This window comes from Echiichthys vipera, assembly GCF_963691815.1.
Source record: "Echiichthys vipera genome assembly, chromosome: 22".
NCBI classification, from domain to species: domain Eukaryota; kingdom Metazoa; phylum Chordata; class Actinopteri; order Perciformes; family Trachinidae; genus Echiichthys; species Echiichthys vipera.
The window spans coordinates 18,965,990-18,990,210 of record NC_139847.1 but is presented as its reverse complement, the minus strand read 5'-3'; the positions used below and the strand labels follow the sequence as shown (position 1 = coordinate 18,990,210).

General features: G+C 42.9%; 1 protein-coding gene across 1 annotated transcript; it reads left to right on the top strand.

Annotated features, from left to right (window-relative positions):
* The first annotated feature begins 465 nt into the window (after positions 1–465).
* LOC310964160 (arrestin red cell-like) lies at positions 466–21,306 on the top strand. The gene is made up of 14 exons (XM_083937201.1): positions 466–617; positions 9,150–9,180; positions 9,371–9,431; positions 9,910–9,954; positions 12,126–12,322; positions 14,885–15,012; positions 15,131–15,266; positions 15,343–15,427; positions 16,297–16,369; positions 18,425–18,562; positions 18,672–18,755; positions 18,917–18,993; positions 19,137–19,191; positions 21,176–21,306. Exons 1-14 carry the CDS (start codon positions 595–597, stop codon positions 21,273–21,275), a joined length of 1,233 nt encoding a protein of 410 aa, XP_083793327.1. The 5' UTR covers positions 466–594; the 3' UTR covers positions 21,276–21,306.
* The last annotated feature ends 2,915 nt before the right edge of the window (positions 21,307–24,221 follow it).

Sequence of the window (24,221 nt, the reverse complement as noted above, 5' to 3'; positions counted from 1 at the left end):
ATCAGAAACATTTCCTCTCCAGAGGTTTCATTTAAATAAATGGTGGTATTTTCTCATTTATTAAAAAACAATAAAAAACAAAAAACGTTTTCTCTAATATTTGATTTTTTTTTTTGCAATTGATATTTGTCTATCAAATCTTTGTTGTTATTCTACCCTCTCCCATTATTCTGGTCACGCCCCTTCAGATTCATGGTCAGACCCTTTGGAGGGGCCTGACCCCTAGGTTGGGAACTCCAACGCAGGCTATACAGTGGTTCAAACCAGCTCCAACTCCAGCACCTGATCACCTGATCACCTGGCGCTTATAATAATGAATTAATTAATTATAACACTTTTATGTGTAATGTGACAGTTTAAACAGTGTCACATTACCGCATGCATTCTGACTCCAAGTGTGTTAAAGTAACTCAGGAGTGCCATTATGCGTAGGCGTGGTTTTGGTCCCTAAGCTGCGGAAACGGGCTGAATGTTTCCAAAAAGCTGACCGCAGCAGCAGCAGCAGCAGCGGCGGCGGTGGCGGCAGTGGACCCTGGACCAGCACCGACACCAGACGGTCCAGCTCACACAGTTTACACAGCACCCACCGAGGAGATGGAGGACAAAGCGGGGACCAGGTAAGACAACAATAACGTCGTTGCCGGGTTCCGTTAACTCGTGAGCAGAAAGGGGAACTATCCAGAGTCCTTTGAAAACAGGAGAAGTCTCTGTGAATGTGTTGGTTACTTACTTTCCCCTCAACTGTAACTTTGAATTTCCTGATATATATCAATAAACATCGACTAATAGTAATGCCGAATTGAAGAGTGGGTGCCAAACCTATTTACTACACAGTTAAATCCTCCCTGCCATGTATGCAGCTGTGCGTTTGACTAAAGTCCCATAAAATGTAGACATTATGTAAGGGAGTCTGGCGGGACTCCCTCTACAGAGAAAACGACAGTTTAATGAGTGAACAGCGAATCATTTTCACTTAATGTGGATGATTTTTAAAGTCATATATACAGGGGCGGATTAAGGGGGTCAGGGGCCCCCGGGCTGCTGTTTGTTTGGGCCCCCCATATTATTAATCAGCTTTATTAGAAAAAAAACCCTCACTACAACAGAAAAGGACTCCACAGCTTTGAAAAGTTCTGTCAATTGAGGGATTTTCTCTAGTAGATCTTGGTGCTGTTGTTCTTTCAGTCGTGCTTCTCTTTTTATCGCTCCACTATCACATTTCCTTCCTGACATTTTGCCGCTGCACTGTGTAGTAACAGTGAGTGACGTATTATTTGACAGCAAGATTCAAGAAGCTTTATTTACCCAGAGGGAAATGATTGTGCAACAGTTTCAATACAAAGATGGGAAAGGATCAGAGTAACAATAGCTAACATAAATCAAATCAAAATAAAGCTAACATCAAATGAATCCAACAATTAACTAGATGTGACAGAGTGCAACAGACATTGTGGTTAAACGTAGGTAAATACAATATACAACAATACACAGCGTGCAGTTTAGCAGCAGATTGAAATAAAATAAGTACAAACTAAATAAGTGATGAGGAGCGATAAGTAATAATAATAGTAATAACAGTGTTAAAAATGTAGCAGCATTTCTTACTGAAGTAAGTTACAGTAAAGTACAGTGAAGTGTAGCAGCATTCTGACTGAAGTAAGTTACAGTAAAGTACAGTAAAGTGTAGCAGCATTTCTTACTGAAGTAAGTTACAGTAAAGTACAGTAAAGTGTAGCAGCATTTCTTACTGAAGTAAGTTACAGTAAAGTACAGTAAAGTGTAGCAGCATTTCTTACTGAAGTAAGTTACAGTAAAGTACAGTAAAGTGTAGCAGCCTTTCTTACTGAAGTAAGTTACAGTAAAGTACAGTAAAGTGTAGCAGCATTTCCTACAGAACTAAGTTACAGTAAAGTACAGTAAAGTGTAGCAGCATTTCTTACTGAAGTAAGTTACAGTAAAGTACAGTAAAGTGTAGCAGCATTTCTTACTGAAGTAAGTTACAGTAAAGTACAGTAAAGTGTAGCAGCCTTTCTTACTGAAGTAAGTTAGTTACAATAGAGTGTAGCAGCATTTCTTACTAAACTAAGTTACAGTAAAGTACAGTGAAGTGTTGCAGCATTTCTTACTGAAGTAAGTAACAGTAAAGTACAGTAAAGTGTAGCAGCATTTCTTACTGAAGTAAGTGAGTTACAGTAAAGTACAGTAAAGTGTAGCAGCATTTCTGACTGAAGTAAGTTACAGTAAAGTACAGTAAAGTTTAGCAGCCTTTCTTACTGAAGTAAGTTACAGTAAAGTACAGTAAAGTGTAGCAGCATTTCTTACTGAAGTAAGTTACAGTAAAGTACAGTGAAGTGTAGCAGCATTTCTTACTGAAGTAAGTTCCAGTAAAGTACAGTAAAGTGTAGCAGCATTTCTGACTGAACTAAGTTACAGTACAACTAAATAAAGTGATGCAGTGAAGATATAAAGTGATATAAAGTGACATTTTCTCAGGACACAGTGTCTCCACTGTTCCTTACCTGACCGGGGGGGAGATGAATTATGTAGTTTGATGGCCACCGACCAACTGACCCTCTGAACGCGCAGCTGATTGGGTAAATGTGTCCCGTATCTATCCAATCAGCAACTGTTTTGAATGTTTCTAAGGGCCCCAGTAGGAGGCACGTTTTTTTTTCTAGTGAGGTCAATTTAAAAAAATGTAAAATAGTCCGGCCAATCCGGGGCCCCTGCAGACCTGGGGCCCCTGGGCTGCTGCCTGGGCCAGCCTGTGCATTAATCCGCCTCTGCACGTTTACCTATAAGCCAATCGATAGAAGTCCAACTTGACAGGTGTGTGACAGCACTTGTGTTTATGCCGTTTATTCAGGTCTCCAGGTGCAGTTTAACTTGTTGTCTCGTTGGCTGCATTATAACTTCCTGGCTGATAATGTGGCTGCTCTTCTTCAGTGTTCCAGTTTTCATACAGTTGAACTCCGGTCGTTGTTTTAGACTGTTTTCCTTTTTATTTTGTATGTAATTGCCAATGCAAAAGTGTAAAATATAGACATTACATGAGACAGAGAATGGAGATTGAGTCCAATTTGACAGGTTTAAAGGTGTTTTTTTTATAATGGAGCCTACCACTAGGAGTCACCAAAGACAGAAATACTGGATTCAAAACATACCTCATGAAGAGTGCCCCTGTCTGAGGCCGTACGGTCTACATGGATTCAAACCTCATGAAGAGCGCCCCTGTCTGAGGCTGTACGGTCTACATGGATTCAAACCTCATGAAGAGCGCCCCTGTCTGAGGCCGTACGTTCTACATGGATTCAAACCTTTACCTCATGAAGAGCGCCCCTGTCTGAGGCCGTACGGTCTACATGGATTCAAACCTTTACCTCATGAAGAGCGCCCCTGTCTGAGGCCGTACGGTTTACATGGATTCAAACCTCATGAAGAGCTCCCCGGTCTGAGGCCGTACGGTCTACATGGATTCAAACCTTTACCTCATGAAGAGCGCCCCTGTCTGAGGCTGTACGGTCTACAGGGATTCAAACCTTTACCTCATGAAGAGTGCCCCTGTCTGAGGCCGTACGTTCTACATGGATTCAAACCTCATGAAGCGCTCCCCGGTCTGAGGCCGTACGGTCTACATGGATTCAAACCTTTACCTCATGAAGAGCGCACCTGTCTGAGGCCGTACGGTCTACATGGATTCAAACCTTTACCTCATGAAGAGCGCCCCTGTCTGAGGTTGTACGGTCTACATGGATTCAAACCTTTACCTCATGAAGAGCGCCCCTGTCTGAGGCCGTACGTTCTACATGGATTCAAACCTTTACCTCATGAAGAGCGCCCCTGTCTGAGGCAGTACGGTCTATGTGGATTCAAACCTTTACCTCATGAAGAGCGCCCCTGTCTGAGGCTGTACGGTCTACGTGGATTCAAACCTTTACCTCATGAAGAGCGCCCCTGTCTGAGGCCGTACGATCTACGTGGATTCAAACCTTTACCTCATGAAGAGCGCCCCTGTCTGAGGCCGTACGATCTACGTGGATTCAAACCTTTACCTCATGAAGAGCGCCCCTGTCTGAGGCCGTACGGTCTACGACGATTCAAACCTTTACCTCATGAAGAGCGCCCCTGTCTGAGGCGGTACGGTCTACATGGATTCGAACGTAAGTTTCCCTAACTAGTTCAACCTAACGACCACAATCTAAAGGTCAAGTATCTGAGTTAACCAGTGATGGAGGTAAATAATTACAAGTACTCTTAATGAGGTAAAGGTTTGTGAAGGTTGTAGAAAGGCTTACTTCTAATCACAGCTTCCATTCAATGGCACGCATACTGGAGGGAGACGCCACTGCAGCGATGGAGGCTTCGTCACTTCCGGTACTTTGCCGGATTGGTGTATACAGAGGCTAAGTCCTCGCCCCAGGGGCCGGGTTCGGCTCCGACTTGAGGACCTTTGCTGCACGCATTTACAATAAATATTCTGCTGTATTTTGAATAAAGGCATAAAAAGACCCAAAAATTATCATAAAATCATAAAAGAAAAGTGCCCTGATCCCAATCATTTAATATCTCCGATACTGAGTCCAATACAGTGGCTTTACTTCAATCTTGATTAACTTCAACTTTAATTAAAATTGACTTCAATAAAAAAAAAATATTGTAATATAAAAAAGAGGGAATCTTGTACTTAAAGACTGAGCTGTCTTGTGTTGAGTTGTTTTAAAGCAGCCTTAAAAAAACAAACAATAACCATCTTTAAAAGTGAATCACCTGATAACTAAATATTCCCTTTAGATTACACAGGATTAGTTTTCAGTTTTTTAATATCTTGAGCACAACATCGATGACAGTTAATTTGAGGTTTTCTGCCAGATGACGGGGGGATTTGATTTTCATTATGTCTTGTGTCGTTAAGATATTTAATATATGGTCAAAGACATGTGATTATTTGGTTTTCATTGAATTCCACCCAGTGTGTACCGCTTAGTTGTGTGACATGGTGGTGTGGAGTGTAAGAGTGTGACCAACATTTCAGTGACACTGTGGGTTAGTTCAGCAGATATATCCTGTCCTCGGTGCTGACCTCGGTAACTCCATACTCTGCTGAGTCAAGTTTTATCACGAGCACTTTTTCTTTGTTTTTTTGCCTTTAGGATAAGAGGTTGAGAGGAAGGGCTGCACGTGTCCCGCGTTAAGGAAGTAATGGGCTTTTTTGTTGATCATCAGGATGTGCTTTTTGTTCTTTGGCCCTGTTTTCTTTCCTCAGAATGTAAAAGGCAGCACATTCCTGGACAGGGACCTGCTAATGTTCCTAAAACTGCAGCAGTGTGCATAAAGCTAAGCTGACATGTCCTGAACGGTTCTGACAACAGCCCTGCCTGTGAGCTGGTGACAATGTTTTCTCTACGATAATGTAAATGAAGACGCCGTTTTCATTCTGTGCCGTCGTGGTAGTGCAGACGGACCGGTTCTGGCTCATTAGTCTAAGTATTAAATCATTCCTGGAATACTGGCTGCATTTCCTGGAACACACTTCACCCTTCCTGTTTAGTTTTAGTACAGACACTCTGCTCTGTTCTCTCTGACCGGAGAAGATTTCACAACTCCACAACCCCGAACACAACTTGACACGGTGTCACTGGACAGCAGGATCTGAATTCCCCTAACATCTTAAAGCCAAATAAGTCCTTTGACCTGACTGGGACTTGCTTGACTATTAGTGCAAATATAATATAATATAATACAACTGTACTATACTGTGACAGCATTAAAAGGCTCTGTATTGTAGACAGTGACACTGTTGAGTTTGAGTTGGATTTTCTCTGAGGTTCAAACACAATTGAGCAGTTTTCTGCTGTTCTCCTCACCTCAGTTTCTCACTAAGGGATTGTTTACTTCATTACTTTGAATTGCAAAAGCAAGTTTGAGTTAAGCAAAAATGTCTGTTTTTATGACTTTTTTTTATAACAATTCAAATGATATTTCTATTGCCTATTGTGATTGATTTAAAGGTTGAATATGTAGAATCTTTATTAAAAGCTATATAATAATAATACACCCACGGTGCGTTTTCAGGGGTCCAGAATGAAAGTATTGCTTTTGCATAAAACAAATATGTTCAGTCTGAATTAATGTTTAAAAAAATGTTTTGACAGGTTTAAAAATGACTTTCTGTCACGTTCTGTTTCCATGGTAGCAGCCAATAGCATTGGGCTTTGCTGGTTGCCAGGGTTGTCTGTTGTTGCTACAGAAACAAAGAATCATTTTGAGTTGAGAGCTAGCTAAACGTTTACACAGTTGAAGACTGGCTAACGTTAAATACGGTTGTAAATAAATTGATTATTCCGATTAATCAATCGTTACCCTGTATAATTCATGGAGCAGGCTGACCGCCTGACACTCAGCAACGAACCTGGCAACCGGACTGCTGGAATTATTTTTTGTTGTCGCGACTACCATCTTGAGACACTGGATGGTGCTGTTCTGCTCATTCTCCATGTTCAGCCTTTATATTGGCATAACTTACATTTACAAAATTTGGACAAAGGAGAATAAAAGAGTTGGATCAGAGGGAAATAAATCTGATTTCATTTTTCACTGCTCACATTTAGAGATGAAAACATGAGAAATGGTTTTATGAGGAACATCCTCCGCTTTGATGCAACGGATTACGCCACGTAGCCTCTCCTCCATCTCCTCCATCTCCAGAGCCTTACTCTTGACCCACTCCCCTTGCTGTGGCAAGACAGGTTTTTTGAAGCGATTGTCATATCAAACCATTTCTTTTTTATTTAGTGTCTTCTTCTTTTTCTACTCTTTGGTGCCATTTTCATGAATGAACGTTTTCAGACATATGGGGCCGGACATGAAGCCTAATATGGTAATAGATGGGCGTTAATTATGCTGATTTCCTATTCTCATTAACTCACGCTCATTTACGCGCAGGTGGCATTCATTATGTTTACGCAGGTCATGTACACAGTTCTCACAAGTCAAGAGTATTTGCTGGCACACATGAACACACCGTATGAAAAAAAGTAAGACAAAGTTAAGATAAGAATAGGAAAATGTTCCAGCATGAAGCCTATTGTCTTTTTCGATCATAAAGCAGGTCTAGCTAATCTTAGCATTTCAATCTCAGTTGCACACCTGTTTTGTGACTGTATCTTGCACGGTTACGACACTACGCTAAAGTTTGTTGAAGTGTCTTTATATTTGAATGTTCCGACACAAATAATGTCGCCCACACAGAGTGACGCATAACACTGTAAGAGAATCAGGGGGGACGTTTTCTTACATTGAGTTTGAAGTAGTTCCTCTAGTGTGTTTCTCTAAAAAACGTTTTTACCCTTCAGTGCTATTCTTCTTTGCCAGGTGCCATTACAATGTTCCACTGTAGGGATTAATGTCCCCCTCAGGATCAGAGCTGTGTACTGTAATCTAACCAGGCACACATGGTCATAGACAGGTGACAAACACTACGCTGTTGTTGAATCTGCTCTCTTCTGTTACACATGAGAGGAACTGGGATCCAGGATCAGTTTGGAGACTCCAGAACACACAGTTGTTGTTGACCTCCCTGTCCTGCAGTTCATTGTACTGTCAGCCACCACTGCTGCTTTCTAACAGCTCACTTTTTGTTAGTTTGCTGCTGCACCGTGTGTGTGCGTGTGTGTGTGTGTGTAAGACAGGAAACATGACGTGATTATACAGTGCCATAAGTGTGTATTGGAGTGTAATGAGATCCACAGCTCCTCCACTCCCAGCTTGTTGTTGTCCATCCCACACACTCGGACTAACCCGGCCTTAATGTTTCCCTTGTTTAGCCAGCGCTCCTTGGATAATATTGTCCCTGCAGTGGTCATGTGACTCTTTGTACTTTTTAGCAAATAAATTGTTGTGGCAATGTGACCAGAGTGTGCATTGTTTTATGTTTGAGGGCAGAAATGACAGAAATGACGAGGTTTAGTGGCATCCTGCTGTCCTAGTGGTTCAGAACCAAAGTGCACTATCCTCTTCTTTGTCAAGACCACAGACTGGATAAAAAAATGGACGTAGCCTCTCCGTCAGGGTCCATTCTCTCAACTTGATCCAATCGTCCTCGCCTCTGGGAGTCACCATCTTGTCTCCGCCTCATTTCCTCTTACCAAAAAAGGGCATGTATGTGATGTTGGGAGGAGGGGCATACGTCCGTCTGGCTGACGTATACCTCCGAGGAGAAGTGAGGGCCAGAGGCTAGCTGTCACTAAAGAGACAACACCCCTAATTATTCATAAACTTTAACAGCCAATAAAATATAAACTAGACTGGTACAAAAAAACCACCCCCCTCAGTGTTGTCATGGAGATATGACCTAAACATACAGACTAGAATGTTTTTTGTCCCAGGTCTTAAACAGGTTTAATGATGCTGTGAAAACGGCCTGTTTAACATGGGGATCAATGAGAAACTGCTCTGATATGAAACCTGCTCCTAGTGGACACTCAACTGCAGCTTTTGGCACTTCCTGATTGGATCAACCAGGAAGTCTCTGTGGTGGGGGCTTGGACAAAGCCTTGCATCTACATTAACCATCATGCAGCGCGGCCACCAACAGTTCGGTCAGACATTCAAGTGTGTTATACTCGTTCACAGATAAATTCACCTGATTCAGAAATGACAAGACAAGTTCCACAAATGTTCCCATGGAAGTTAAGCTCTGAATTTATTTCATTTAATATCTTACCTTTTAATAGTGAACTTATTTGGGGGAAAATAGACATAAAAAAACAAGTCCTATGGCATGTTTTGGTTAAAAGTGAGTAAATGGAGATTATCATCCATGCCAAAGAGGGTAGGTGCCGAGCAAACCAAAGAACAGAAAATAACACACTGCAGGGCTCCAGTTACATCTATTCATTGCACCAAGGCAGTGATGTTTTGAGCACAACACTGCTCTTCTTGGATCTTACTGCTCAGGGCTTCTACATTCGAAACTACAGTTGTTGCTTAAATGATGTCAGGGGACATTTCCAAACACAGAACTGCATTGAATTTGTGTAAAAAGCCCAGGTTATCTTATGAAAGCCCTATAAAATGAATCCCAAATTTCATACACAGGTTATAATTAATAAGAATATTGTATCTGATATGCTCTCTCCCTCTTTCTACAGAGTCTTTAAGAAGTCCAGCCCCAACTGCAAGGTAGGATGTGTGTGTGTGTGTGTGTGTGTGTGTGTGTGTGTGTGTGTGTGTGTGTGTGTGTGTGTGTGTGTGTGTGTGTGTGTGTGTGTGTGTGTGTGTGTGTGTGTGTGTGTGGAGGTTCTTATCGTTGTTTCCTCCACTCTCTTGTCGTGCTTTATCCTAACCTCTCTGTGTCCCTGTCTCTCCACAGCTCACCGTTTATCTAGGGAAGCGAGACTTTGTCGATCACCTAGAGCGCGTAGATCCAGTAGGTGAGTCTAGACCGTCATCACCACCACCACTCTGATCACACCGCAGAGACTATAATGCTAATGGTGCGTTCAGGGCGCTTTTTCATTTAGAAAATCATACGTTTCCTGGTTTATCACCAGCAAGATGCACTCAAACTAACGACCTTATGTAAGCTTTATGTAAGAGCGGTGACATGTCACTTCAACACACTGGGGGCCACTAGATTATGGGATGCTGTGCGGCCCTTTATGATGCCTTTGGTTTAGAAATGTAGTGTAAGTATTAAACACATTATGGAAAGACAGAAGTGTTCTTTTAAGGATAATGCTGATTTAGTTGGAGCTAGTCTGGATAATTTAGCATTTGTGGACACAATGTTTTGATATTTGTTTAACATCAATGCTCAGGTACCGTGTGTGTGTGTGTGTGTGTGTGTGTTCGGTGTGCGTGTGTGTGTGTGTGCGTGTGTGTCTGTGTGTGTGTGTGTGTGTTCTCTAGATGGAGTTCTCCTTGTAGACACAGAGTATCTGAAAGATCGAAAAGGTAAGAAAACTTGAGAAAGGACTGACTGAATGACTTTGAAACACTCATGATCCATTAAAGTCAAATTTGTTGAACACATTAAAAAGTGTTTTAGAATGAGAAGATATTACATGCCCCTTAGAGCAGCTCAACTGTTCACGCATGCAGTGATATTTGATCACACATGCTGTGTTACTGTATGGAGCCAGGCTTCACAGTCCGCTGTCTCTATTCTCAATAAGTATAATATAATAAGTATAGTTAATACGTTGCTCATCTATGACAGCTTTTAACAAATTGATTCTTTTTTTGGCAGATGTTCTAGCCTTTTATTATATAGGACAGACAGGAAATGGGGTGAGAGAGAGGGGGAGACATGCAGCAAAAGGCCACAGGTCGGAGTGGAGGACCTTCAGCCTCTCTACATGTCCATATGTCCTAAAAATAAACACATATGGAACAGCCATGAGGGGATCAGGAAATTGTAACTGCAGTTTTTCAGTTAAAGGAATGCATTTTTGGAGTGCCCTATAACAGGAATAAAAACACAAACGGATCTGAAATGGTTCAATAAAAAGGCTGAAACCAAACCAAACCTGCAGTCACTGATTTCTCCTACCTGATCATGCACGTAGATAAACATATATACACACATAAAGACTATGTGCATGCAGCCATGAAATGATTCACATCTCACTCATCTCTGTGAGGAGTCAAACACAGCTGAATGAAAATCCCTCTCTCTGGCAGAAAACCGGAACTGCCATTAAAAAAGTGTATCAATAATAATAAAGGATAAATAACAGTGTGGGCAGTGAGGTGACAGATTCATTACATCAGAAGTCAGAAGGAATTTGCTTTGGTGTTCTGGTGCATAAGCAAGAAACACTAAAAATACTATTTAAAGATTATGCTTAATGTAACTGTTTAGTATGACAGAGGTACGTAGGAATGTGCAAAGATCAACAACACTAAAAGTACAGTTAATAAAAACATCTTGTTTTTCATTCTTTTTGAGCAGTTTGGTTTTTGCAGCAGTCCCTGTGAATAAACACTTTCACAACACTAACACTTTCTTCGTTTTCTAGACTAAACAAGGGTTTATTAGATCCTTAAACATAGTCTGTCAAAAGTCTGTTTGGGTAAGTCAACCTGTTACTATCCTTTAAAAAGAACTCACATATATAATTGTTATGTGTATGTGCCATTTCCTCCAGACAGAAGTTTTTATATCATCATGTCAAACATATGAGAATATCTCTACTTAGTATGTGCTCCTTTTAGCCAATGCACTTTAGCTGATGATGATATCATATGATCTTTTCATGTCGAGAAGCCTAACCACGGACAGGGGGCACAAATGGGGCAGAAATCCTCCATGCAACACCTCTGTATCCTGTTACTGTGCATGCACACCAAAAGCGATGGAGGCGATGAAAGCGTCAAGCAGCCATTCAAAATCAATATAGATGACGCAATGACACGCAATGTCGCTTCAGGCGATGCGTTCTGAGCGATAAGAGCAATGCGATGCAGCGATGAGGCGATGGACGCTTCATTGCTGCATCGCATCGCTCTTATCGCTTGAAAAGTTCAAATTTTTCAACTTCAAGCGGCATCGCGTGAAGCTGTGCCGCGACAGCCAATCAGCGTTGAGATTGCGGTAAGCATCATCGAAGTTCTCTGTGAAACATCCAGGGGCTCACCGGGCTCACCAAAGCGTAAATCCAGATTAATAATAATAATAAGAAAGCCGTCAGTGCAGAGTGAAGCCGAGGAGGAGACCGGGCAGCACCTGTACGGCTACGGAGGTTAAATCACTGACGGCCTAATCTCACTACAACACAACGGCTCTTTTAAGAGCCACACACTTCCTCTGAGAGCTCATTTCTGTTCTTTTAGAAGCAATCAGATCCCTGTTAGCACTAGCATCACTTTCATTAAGCACAACAGCAGAGTAGGCTGAGCCGGGGGTTAGCTTCAGTTAGCTAGCCTCGGCTGCTACATGCGATAGACGCAAATGAAACGATGATCAAAAATGTGACAAATGTGAGCAAGCGACATGATACTCGCATTCCGGGCAATTTAACCGCCTCCACCGCTTTTGGTCTGAATACACAGTTATTGTCACCTGTTTTGCGTTGTCCCCGATAAATAACCAATAAATAAACCAAGTCTTCATCCATCCTCAGTGTTTGTGACTCTGACCTGTGCGTTCCGCTATGGGCGGGAGGACCTGGATGTCCTTGGCCTTTCCTTCCGGAAGGATCTGTACATCAAAACCGTCCAGGTCTTCCCTCCTCTGCAGGAGAAAAAGACACCTCTGAGCCGCCTGCAGGAGAGGCTACTGAAGAAGTTGGGTCAGCACGCCCACCCCTTCCACTTCACTGTAAGAAGGGAAAAGATCTTTAAGAGTTTAACTAAATACTTAACAGCTTGCATACTTACTATGACCCATTTCGCTTTCTGTGAAGTTTCTTTACATCTGGGAGAGTCTATATTATTTGGTGCTTAACACAAGCTTAAAGTGAACTTCCGGAGTAAAATCATCCCAGGGTCTTTTTCAAAATGATTTTTTTTTGGTAAAACAACTATTAATAGAGAAATTCTGGTGAATCGCCAACAGTTGCTAAAAGCTGAATGCGGCTAAAACACTGATTAGCTCGGGGCAGCACAGTGAAGGCATTCAAACGTCTTTTTTAACCACTTATACTGCTGAAAATAACAGCAAGAGTCCCTACACAGAAAACAAAGCAGCAACAACGTAGTTAGTGAACCCAGAGTTTATTAGAAGAGTGTTTTAAAGACTTACCTACTGGCCCCTGTACCAGCTTCTCTCATAGTAAGTCCATTCAAGTGGATTACCAAAGTCAATCCCAAAGGAAGATCCCATTGGTGCTTTGTTTTCTGTGTAGGGACTCTTCTCATGCTGCTGCAGAGGTTTGCTGTTATCTTCAGCAGTATTAGTGGTTAAAAAAGACCTTTGAATGCCTTCACCGTACTGCCCCGAGCTAATCAGTGTTTTAGCTGCATTCGGCTGTTTGCGACTGTCCAGGCTATCTTTGTAAATAGCTGTTACTTGAAAAAAAATTGTCTCGATGGCTTATTTGATGAGGGTATTCGCCAAAAATGACCCTGGGGTGATTTTACACTGGAATTTCCCTTTAAAGACAGTGATACAACTAAGGTAAAGTGTGAAGGAAATGTTACTGAATCCAAAACCAGTGGCAAATATCTCAACTAATCTGTTTCCGGAGGCAACCGCACCCACAAAGTTATCAGGAATTGCAAAAAAAACAAAACTTTTTTTATATCATTGCACTCCTGTAATTACATTACACTGTTTTTAACACAAAGGTAGAGAAAACTTTTACTTGCCACTTTGACTACACCTGTGCCGCATGGTATAGTGGACATTTCCAAATAGAGGTATTGCAGAATAATGTTATGATGCATAATCAATGCTTCTCCCAGGACACACAGTATTGGACCTGTCAAAGTTAAACGTCTTAGGGCGCACTCACATTGTCCATCCGTACCGTGCCCAAGCACTTTTTACGGCTAAAGTATAGTTCCTTTGACCAGTGTGACTACAACCGTACCGCGCTTAGGAGCGGGTGGAGTGTTTACTGCAGGTGGAGTGTTTACTCAATGAAAATATTCAAAAACAGTCGGAAAGACGCACAAAAACTCTGAGGTCTATGGAAAGATTTGTTAACAAAGCGACGATCGCGATGACGTCATCAATGCGTGTGACGTGTTACGGCGTGATGGCGTATAGGCAGCAAGAAGCATTCGCCGAGGCCCAGGTAGTGTGAGTACAAACGGGCCTGGAGGGGGGGACAAGTACCCTAAAGCACGGGGCACGGGACGGACGGACAGAGTGAGTGCGCCCATAAACTGAGCCATATGTTTGATGCAATTCACAAAAGGGCCCCAGAATATATGAGCTGTTGAGTTCACATGGTCAGTAGCCAACATAATTACAACACAAGAGCATTAAGTCATGCAGCTTTCCCTGTGTTAAAGGTAAGACAGCAAAGAGCTCTTTTTTCTATACTGGGATCTCCTTATAGAACAACCAACAACATGCAGAGCTAAACAAAGGCGTTTTTTTAAAAACACTCTGTGGGTGGAGTTGATGGTCGTCTTAAAGGAGTGAGTTTGGACCCTGGGCGTGGAGTTCCAATGGGGACCAGAGTGTTTCTGCTGTATTGTTTTGTATGTTTCCATGTATTGTGTTTGTTGTTTCCATTCAGGGCCAATTTTAGAAACAAGTCTTGTTACGGTCGTGCTTTTAAATTCCTAATCAAAATCTAATCAAGAAATAAAAGTCCCCATTTCACATACGGTTCAGTGACTTGACACACTGCAGATCAAAATTAGAGAACAGAGTATAAATACTTGATTTTTTCTGAAATACTGTTATTTTTTACTGTTCAGAATGTGATAGAATATCCTCTGTGTCTATACCACTGCTGTACCAACATGTTTTATTAAATAACCAAGGCACTTCAACAAAAACCTTTATTTAGAGAAAAAAACATGATCAGAATGAGAGAAGAGTGTTGATTGTGTCAGAAGAGAAGATTTCAACAATGTTTTCTTCTGTAGGATTGAAAAATGAACAGGAAGTGTAGAGGCCACAGCTTTGAATGACTTCAGCACATCTGCACCCACAGGACATCACTAGTTTCTCACACTGCTCTGGTTCCATCTGGGTCCATTCTGACTCAGGCTCTAAAACAGTTCACTAACTGGAGTGGGTTTCTTACACATTACTTTGTTCCAAAGGATTTTCCAGAGATTCTCTATGGGGTTTAGATCTATTACTCTATTGTTTTGATCTCTCTTGTATGGCATAAGAGAAGGTCTAGCACTGTTAAGCATTGTAGTGCTTCTCATCACTATGCAGCTGCAACTGCCATTCACTGTGTTTGACATGTGTCAGATCCCCCAGAGCCTGCCTTGCTCAGTAACCCTCCAGCCGGGGGCAGAGGACACAGGGAAGGCTTGTGGTGTGGACTATGAGCTCCGAGCATTCTGTGCTAAGACTGTGGAGGAGAAGATCCACCAAAGGTCTAACGCATCCACACGCACCTACAACCAAACTGACACTCTAGAAAGACATACTGTGTAGTGTGTGTGTCGTATCATCTCCGTAAATGTACGTCCATGTGAATTTATGCGTACGTAGGAACTCTGTGCAACTGTTGATCCGAAAGGTCCAGTACGCTCCAGAGAAGCCAGGTCCACAGCCGATGGTGGAGACCAGCCGCAGCTTCCTGATGTCTGAGAGATCCCTGCACCTGGAGGCCTCGCTGGATAAGGAGGTAACACACTCACACACTCTGGTGGCCTGTTTGATGACTAGGATACACACCCTGCTAAGTCTTTGTCTCTCTCCAGCTGTACTACCATGGTGAGCCCATCAGTGTTAATGTCCAGGTCACCAACAACTCCACCAAGAGCGTGAAGAGGGTGAAGATATCCGGTAACTCCACCTGCTCTTACACACTCCCATTCATTATTCAATTATTAACAACAGAGAGAAAGTTTGCACCACTTGAGACAAACTCAGGGTGCACTCACACTGTCCATCCGTACCGTGCCCAAGCACGTTTCACGGCTAAAGTCTAGTTCCTTTGACCAGTGTGAGTGCAACCGTACCGCGCCTAGGAGCGGCACGGTTGCCGGCCACAGCCCATTTGGGAGAGGTGGGCTTTTGTGAAGCACATTTGCACATGTACGAGCACAAGCGTGCGCACGTGTACAAGCACGAGGCCTACGGCGGTTCTGACGTCATTTCATGTGCGCCTGTTCGTACATAGAAAAAAGAAGGACGCGGACATTTAAAACAATGGCGGCGAAAGGTTCACGTTGGTGTGATGTGGAGGTGGAGTGTTTACTGCAGATTTGGTCGGATGAAAAATATTTAACAAAAACGTTCCCATGTTTTCTGCGCTGCTTTCCATTATTTGGCCAAAATACTGTGCTTTTGTAAACAAAGCGACGCATCGCGATGATGTCAATCAATGCGTGTGACGTGTTACGGTGTGATGACGTATAGGCAGCAGGAAGCATTCACCAAGGCCCAGGCAGTGTGAGTACAAACGGGCCTGGGCTGCGGGGGGAGAGGGAGGGGGGGGCAAGTACCCTAAAGCACGGCGCACGGTACGGATGGACAGTGTGAGTGCACCCTTATTGTTAGAGGGAGCTACAGTTAAAGTCAGGTTTTGAATCCAGGGCTGTGACAAATAGTTTGAAGCTTTTGAGCATTTACTGGAATGTGGCTTAGAGCTGACTTGGAAGTCAGATAAGGGCTAAAATAACTCCTCTAATAATTTCCTCTCCTTCTCTCAGTTCGTCAGTATGCTGATATCTGTCTGTTCTCCACGGCCCAGTACAAGTGTCCAGTGGCCCAGGTTGAAGCAGAGTGAGTTCTTCTTCTATACTGATGTTCTCCTTTTCACCCATGCTTCATCCATTGTTTATTTCCTTGCAACCGTGTTCTCTAGAATTATGCCTCTCTCCTGATCAATACTGGATTTTTGTAACGGGATACTTTACTTCATCTTAACACAATACCCACATAACCATGACACAGACCTGGAATAAAAGGGGTCAAGTATCTCTTTGAGCAAATACTGGCCTAGTCCAAACCGTTGAATCCACCATTGAGTTGACTTAGTCCGCATGATTACACGAAATCAAGCCCCCACCACAGCGCCTTTGGCAGGAAGTGCCAAAAACTGCAGTTCTCTGAGTGTCCACTAGGAGCAGGTTTCATAATAGAGCAGTTTCTCATTGACCCCCATGTTAAACAGGCCGTTTTCACAGCATCATTAAACCTGTTTAAGGCCTGGGACAAAAACATTTTTGTCTGTATGTGGAGGTTAAAGTTTATGATAATTAGGGGTGTGGCCTCTAGTGACAGCTAGCCCCTGGTCCTCACTTCTCCTCAGAGGTAAACGTCAGGTGAGTACAATTGGATCAAGTTGAGAGAATAGACCCCAACTTGTATACTATATAAAGTCATCGGTCCAATGAGCACCTTGACTAACAATTAGCCAATCAACGCCAGAGGCGGGTCAAGCTGTGTTTATTATTAATAATAAAAATACTATAATAATAGATTTTCTGGACTCAAAGTCGCTTTAGATAGACGGCATGTCTTCTCCCTTCTCTTATCTCCACTAAAGGGAAGCTTTGCTGATTTTCAACCAGCTCTGTGTAATTACAATGTAGGCGTTACATGTAGGAGGAAAAGTCTGGGTGGAGAGTTAGGGTGGAGCACTGGGTGAAATGGCAACATGGAGGGACACACCTGCACCCAATGCCCACACTGCAATGGCACAAAGCTAATTCCAAGTAGCAACGTTTTCTTTTAAGACCGTGGCAAAGCCAGTATGTTGGCAAAGCTACTCATCAGTGTCAGCTTAAAATGATTAGATCAGAGTAAGGCAGATACGTTTGTCTCTAATAATTGGTTAGGGAAAATCCTATCCGTCCACAAGAAACTCTGTTAAAGAGTGTCAGACTGAAGAGGGAAACAGTTGTGTCTGATTAGAACCTACTTTGTCTACAAAATGACACTGTTTCTAAACATCTTCACCCTGGCCAAAGTTTTCCAAAAGATCTGTTTTCAGTGACCTAAAAGGCTCAAACACATTAAAAAATGTACAAAAAGTGATATATTGGCTGATGGTGCATCTTTAAACATAAACAATCTTGTTACTTTGTTTAAATAATTGTTACAAATCAATCAAGTCAGTACACTGGCACTGCTGGCATTTCAAAAGAAGCTAATATCAACCGATCTATCAACCAGGCCATCTACGTATAGTGACTCTGATGTGATTCTATCAAAGTCTCTGGGGATCGGTAAAGTCTCCGGATCAGTTCAGAACAATGGGATGAAAAACTTGGAAAATGCTCCGCTGGATGTTTATTCAAGATCGCTGATTCACTCATTTAGCTGTCAATCAAAAAAGGATTCCACCTCAGACAGGTCATCCAATCATCACGCAGAAGCCGAGTGTCCGGGCCAGCCCACTGCCCCATAGACCCCCAGAGATGCTGAGCGTCCGATGGGCGGGACAAAGCCCAGCATATATCCAATGAGCGTCTAGTTTGGCTGCAGTGGAACAACCTGCTCTACGCTTCCTCATTGAAGTCAGTAGAAGCCGAGCGTCCGACTGTGTAAAGTGCTGTGGAGCTGTGGGGATGAATGAGAAGGAAGTTGCCCTGGTTACCTGTGATAGGTAGCTGATTCTGAACTAAAGATGAAGGCTTTCTAGCGCATATTTAGTCAATGAAATGTACACACAGCAGAACATAGTTCACCACTTTTTTTTGTTTTGGTAACATTGTAGGAGAAGCTGAGCTTCCCTTGCAGTCTTAGAGCAATCTCCACTGGTATCAACCGACTAACTGATGGATCACTCTTTGCTCCTCTCTCCCTGACCTTTAACCCCCTCTCCAACCTCAGTGACCAGGTTTCACCCAGCTCCACCTCCTGCCACGTGTACACTCTGACCCCCATCCTTGGTACCAACAGGGAAAAGAGAGGCCTGGCCCTGGATGGAAAGCTAAAGCATGAAGACACCAACCTGGCGTCCAGCACCATGTACACACACTTTTTATGCAAAGAAGCACACAGACTCATGTACAGTGTATGTGTTCTGACAAACATGTACATTCATTGTTTCTCTGATACCCCTTTGTCCTGTTTTCAGAGTAAAAGAAGGGACCAACAAGGAGACGATGGGGATCCTGGTTTCATACAGAGTCAAAGTCAAACTGGTGGTGTCTCGTGGAGGGTAGGTGGACACACTCGAGCTTTTCACAGCAAAGAGGTTTCCTGGGGAGCTCATAGCCACCCTGTGTGTGTGTGTGTGTGTGTGTGTGTGTGTGTGTGTGTGTGTGTGTGTGTGTGTGTGTGTGTGTGTGTGTGTGTGTGTGTGTGTGTGTGTGTGTGTAGGGATGTAGCAGTGGAACTTCCTTTTGTCCTGATGCATCCCAAGCCTTCAGACCAGCCCAACTCCCAACCACAGCCAGGTAAGACACAGAAATATAGTGGTATAACACACACACACACACACACACACACACACACACACACACACACACGCACACACACCCGCATCTTAACAAGGAGGATTAGAGTGTTATTGAATGACTTCATGTGTTCTCTTTCCTAGCTGCTCCAGGGGCTGATGCTACTGTGGATACAAACCTCATAGAGCTTGAGATGAGGTAAGTGTGTGTGTGTGTGTGTGTGTGTGTGTGTGTGTGTGTGTGTGTGTGTGTGTGTGTGTGTGTGTGTGTGTTATACCACCATATTTTCCCTCCCAGACTCTGGTTGTGATTTGAGTCCACTGAACAGAAGGGGAGACATTTGGTCAGAGATTGTATTGATCTGTATTGGTGACACTGATCTTGAAACGGTGCTGACTGTAGAGATCTGAAGATGTGTGCGAAGCATCCACGTTACACGAAAAAATACACTCAATACCTTTTTACTCAATTCCTTCAAAGTCTTCACTACATATGTTAGTCTGGACAGCTGGATGTAAACTGTAACTTCACTGGTTGCAGAAGCATACAACCACAAGGAGGTAACTATTTTGTTCAGCAGAGGTTATACGTGTTCCACAGTGTTTTTAACAAAATGTGAGCTTTACCAAGTATTGCTTTAAAGATGAAGAGTATCTTTACTGTATATAATCAGTATAGTCAGCACCGTCCAGTTTACATGTACGAATGGGATCCAACATTCAGAATAAAATACAGAGATGAATGGCACAGTAGATAGCAGATTAAAATGCAGTACACATGATAATATACATAACAGTATCATCTGCATACACTATTTACTGGATGAATCTCCCTCCTAACCTGACTCTCTCCAGATGAATTTGGTTCAAGAACAATTACAGAGATGAATGGCACAGTAGATAGCAGATTAAAATGCAGTACACATGATAATATACATAACAGTATCATCTGCATACACTATTTACTGGATGAATCTCCCTCCTAACCTGACTCTCTCCAGATGAATTTGGTTCAAGAACAATTACAGAGATGAATGGCACAGTAGATAGCAGAATAAAATGCAGAACAAATGATAATAAACAAAACAGTATCATCTGCATACACTATTTACTGGATGAATCTCCCTCCTAACCTGACTCTCTCCAAATGAATTTGGTTCCTCCTTGCTTCATTCATCCATCTGGGATCTCTCCATAGCAAAGTGATTTAAGGAGGCTGGGCCTTATCAAAATTCCTTGCATATGATTGGATAAACCGCTTGTCCGTCATCTTTATTGACGTGCTACTTCAACCACTCACATCAAAACCAACCTGTGAATCTGATGAGAGGGAACAAATCAGCTGACATGGTTTCCACCAACAAAAGCCTTCAGAGCCGTTCTCTGGTGTACTTTTAAAGAAGACAGATCTCTAGATTGGACATCTCATCTCATCTCATCTTAAACCTCTTTTCCGGGGTCGGGTCGCACGGGCAGCAGCTCAGCCAGCAGCAGCCAAGCCAGCAGCAGCCACATTAACCAGCTCTAACTGGGGGATCCTGAGGCGTTCCCAGGCCAGTGTGGAGATATAATCTCTCCACCTGGTCCTGGGTCTTCCCCGAGGCCTCCTCCCAGTTGGTCGTGCCTGGAACACCTCCCTAGGGAGGCGCCCAGGGAGCATCCTTACCAGATGATCCTGAACCATCTCAGCTGGCTCCTTTCACCGCAAAGGAGCAGCGGCTCTACTCCGAGTTCCTCACGGATGGCTGAACTTCTCACCCTCTCTCTAAGGGAGACTCCAGCCACGCTCCTGAAATAGCACAATCCATGTTGACGTCTGCTTCCTCGATGCGAGCCGCCACAGTCGTTTCTCCGCTACATCACATCTATAAATCCCCGCCCGGTGGTCCTGATTGGCTAGACCATTTTTTACGGACCCTGAAATCCCTCTGCTCTGGATCGATCTTAGATGGTTGAGTGGAGCTAGGCGGTGAAAAGGCGAGACGAACATCATCTTGCGAAAGTCAGGTTATGTCCCTCCTATATTGATTGTAAAAATGGAAAATTGAATAAGTGTCGATGTAAAAGCTTGTTTTACTTTATTGTGACGTCAGACTTGTTATCGTTCTGAAACCCATTGAGCTTCAGTTCTGAAGTAACAGTTTTTCTACCCAGGTAGGTGTTGACATTCTCTGTCCTTTTAGTCCTTCCCCTCAGGTTGATGACTTGGTGTTTGAAGACTTTGCTCGCCTGGGGCTAACAGGGACCAAGGATGACAAGGACGAGTTCGACCCCTTCTGTTAGCTCCTCCCCCCTTCGCCAGCAGGGTTTCCAGTAGGTTAAAGAACATCTCAACCCCAGGACCCACGATGAAGAACACATGAAGACGGCCTCCTGAGTCTTGGCTCATGTTTTAATTGTCTCATTAATTATTTTTAAGAATCTAGACGCGTCTCTCGTTAAAGGAGCAATTGACAAACAAAGTCATACTGGTTGTATGTCAGTGTGAATAACAGAGGAGACTTTTGGCAGGAGTTGAACTAATTCAGGTCAGATGTTTCTGCAGGAAGTGGATCTTCTTGACAGTTTTTTCTTGTTGATATCAGTTTTGTATATGCTGCCGGGATTCAGGATCTACAATTCCAGTCTTTAAACAAAGGAATCCAAGTGGTGTTTTTATATTGAGGGTATCTGCTGTTATCTTCAGAGGAACCTCAAACACCTATTTCTACTGATTTATCCTGAGCCTCTTTGTAATCAAGTGCATTGTTTTCTGGAGCAAAACAAGCCACAAGGTAGAGTTAAATAAGAGGAATTCTTTTTTTGTATTCTGTGGAACACATATAAATGGGGTGAACAGTAAAACACAAAAACGATTTTTAAAGTCTGTTGAACAGCCAGGGGGTGTTTGAATCTAGCTTTGGCTCTCCAGTGTGAGATCAGCTCCTCTTTAGTGCATCTGTACAATATATGATATTACTCAATGACAGCACCACATATTGAGTCTATTTTCCCATGCACAAAACTGTAAACGGTGTCAAAATCCTACTTGACAGTGCTCTCTGGTGGACGCAGTCTATTGACAAATAACCAAGTCCACTTGCTTTTGACTGAAATTGCTTTGGGCATGTTTAGTTGGAGACAGTTCTATCATTCAGTCTGTTCAGTAAAAACTGGCTCTACTCACCCCGCTCTCCCCTATGTCACAGCGACACTGTTTCTCTATTACCTCTAACCACACTTGCAACGTTAAGACCTCAAAAAACGGGGGATTTTGAAGCCACGGCTTGGGGTCTGCTGTTCCTCCTCCAGAAATGTTTGACTTTTAGGGCGCACTAACACTTGGCCTAGATGATCCGTGCCGTGCTTAAGCACAGTCGTCCCCCAGGACCCGGACCACAGCATGATTGCATCTTGCTTCAGCGTCATCACGTCCTGATATGACACACACATTGAGTGACGTCATCGCATGCGTCCCTTTGTTTTTTAAAAGTTCCGCAGACCTCTGAGTTTGTGCGTGTTTTGGCCAAGTGCTTTGGGATATTTTTATCCCAACAAATCTGCAGTAAACTACACCTACGCATCAGACTCAGCCAAACCTTCTGTGTCAGCCAAAAAATGTTTGTTTTAAAAACCTTACATTGTTTTTAAAATGTCACTTGTGGGAGAGGGTCACATATAAATTAGCAACAGGACCGCCTTTTATGCTAATGCTCTTGCTTATACATATGCAATCACGCCGTACCAAAGTCCACCTCTCTCCTCTGGGCCATAGCCAGCAAGTGTGCCGTTGCAATCACACGGGTCAATTGAACTAGACTTAAGCCGTGAATCTTGCTTGGGCACGTACCAATGCCATGAAAGTGTGAGTGTGTCCTTTGTTCCGTGCTTGCAGGTAGCTTTTTTCTAATGAAAATAACAAAATAATAAGTGCACAGCAACAGCATTTTTAAATACTTCAAATTTGACTTTTAATACTCAAAAATTACAGAATAATTTGTCCCCCTGGCCTGAATTAATATTCATCAGTTATCGGTTTAACAATTTCTCGGCCCTCTGAGTGTGTGCATGCCAATGCTGCTTTCAGCAAACGTCTCCATGCACACACTCACACCACTGCAGCAAATATCATGGAACATTTAAAGCAGAAAAACTACAAATCTGTGGATTATGGTGCATCACTACTGTCAGTGCCAGAATAACAAGTGTGTGGGGGGGGGGGGGGGGGACATATTATAAACTAAGAGAAATACGGGAGAACTGTGACCCCAGGAGGAAAGAGGGAGAGGGCAATGAACGATTCTGGAAAAATTGGTTGGGTCGGAAAGAGGGCCTCAAACACGTCTCTGTAACTTCTCTGTCAATATACAAACCAATAATGATTCATAACGTGTTCTTCTGTAGATGGGATTCAGACACTGTCATGGTTTTTGTATCTTAATATGATTATGAAAACCCCTGATGTTTCCATGGAGATGTAAATGTGAACTATGTAAGTGTAAGAACTATTATGGCATTAATCAGACCTGAGGTTTATACAAACGATTCACCATGTAGAAAGAACATATAACAAGACACTTTGAATCGATGTTATTTTACTCAATAAAATGAAATCAAAAGTACAAATGATGTGTCGAGTGGAGGGTGGTGTGATCTTAAACTGACGCAAAACATGACAAAAAGTTTTGGAATCGACAAAGTCCATTAAGTGTGATGGTGATACATCGTTGACCACAATATTGTTGAGCGAGCAGAAAAGGTGCAGATGACGTTGGGAGCGTTAATGAGGACAGTTCGGTGTACGTCACTGAGCTTCTGAAGACAAAAGAGACTTGTTCAAAGAGTTGGCCTTCAGTCTCTGCCCACCGGACATTTCACTTACTCTGAAGTTACATGTCATGTGTGCACTTTAACTGAGGAGACCTTTCTAGGTGAGAGTAAATCAGGTTTTTTTTAACTTTACACTCACTGTACAAAGTCTTTTTTTGCCTTACAAGTTCAGATTGTCACCATCCAGTGAGTTAGTATGAGCTCCAGAGAGCTGCTGGGTTACTCAAACGGAACATCCACCACCGTGAGACAATTAATGTGTAATTCCAACGCAATATCATCCCATGGTCTTATTCAGCATTTACCTACATCATATAAGCCATCGAGACGTTTTTTCGTGTGTGAACTATTAGAAATACGGTAGAGTCGCTAACAGCCGGACGTGGCTAACACTGATTAGCTCGGGGCATTACGGTGAAG

What these genes read in the sequence shown, in the direction of transcription:
- LOC310964160 (XM_083937201.1), top strand. Translation starts at nt 595, where the DNA reads ATGGAGGACAAAGCGGGGACCAG. An exon ending in AGGCCTCGCTGGATAAGGAG is followed by an intron (nt 15,267 to 15,342) that starts GTAACACACTCA and finishes GTCTCTCTCCAG; the next exon opens with CTGTACTACCATGGTGAGCC. An exon ending in CTGGTGGTGTCTCGTGGAGG is followed by an intron (nt 18,756 to 18,916) that starts GTAGGTGGACAC and finishes GTGTGTGTGTAG; the next exon opens with GGATGTAGCAGTGGAACTTC.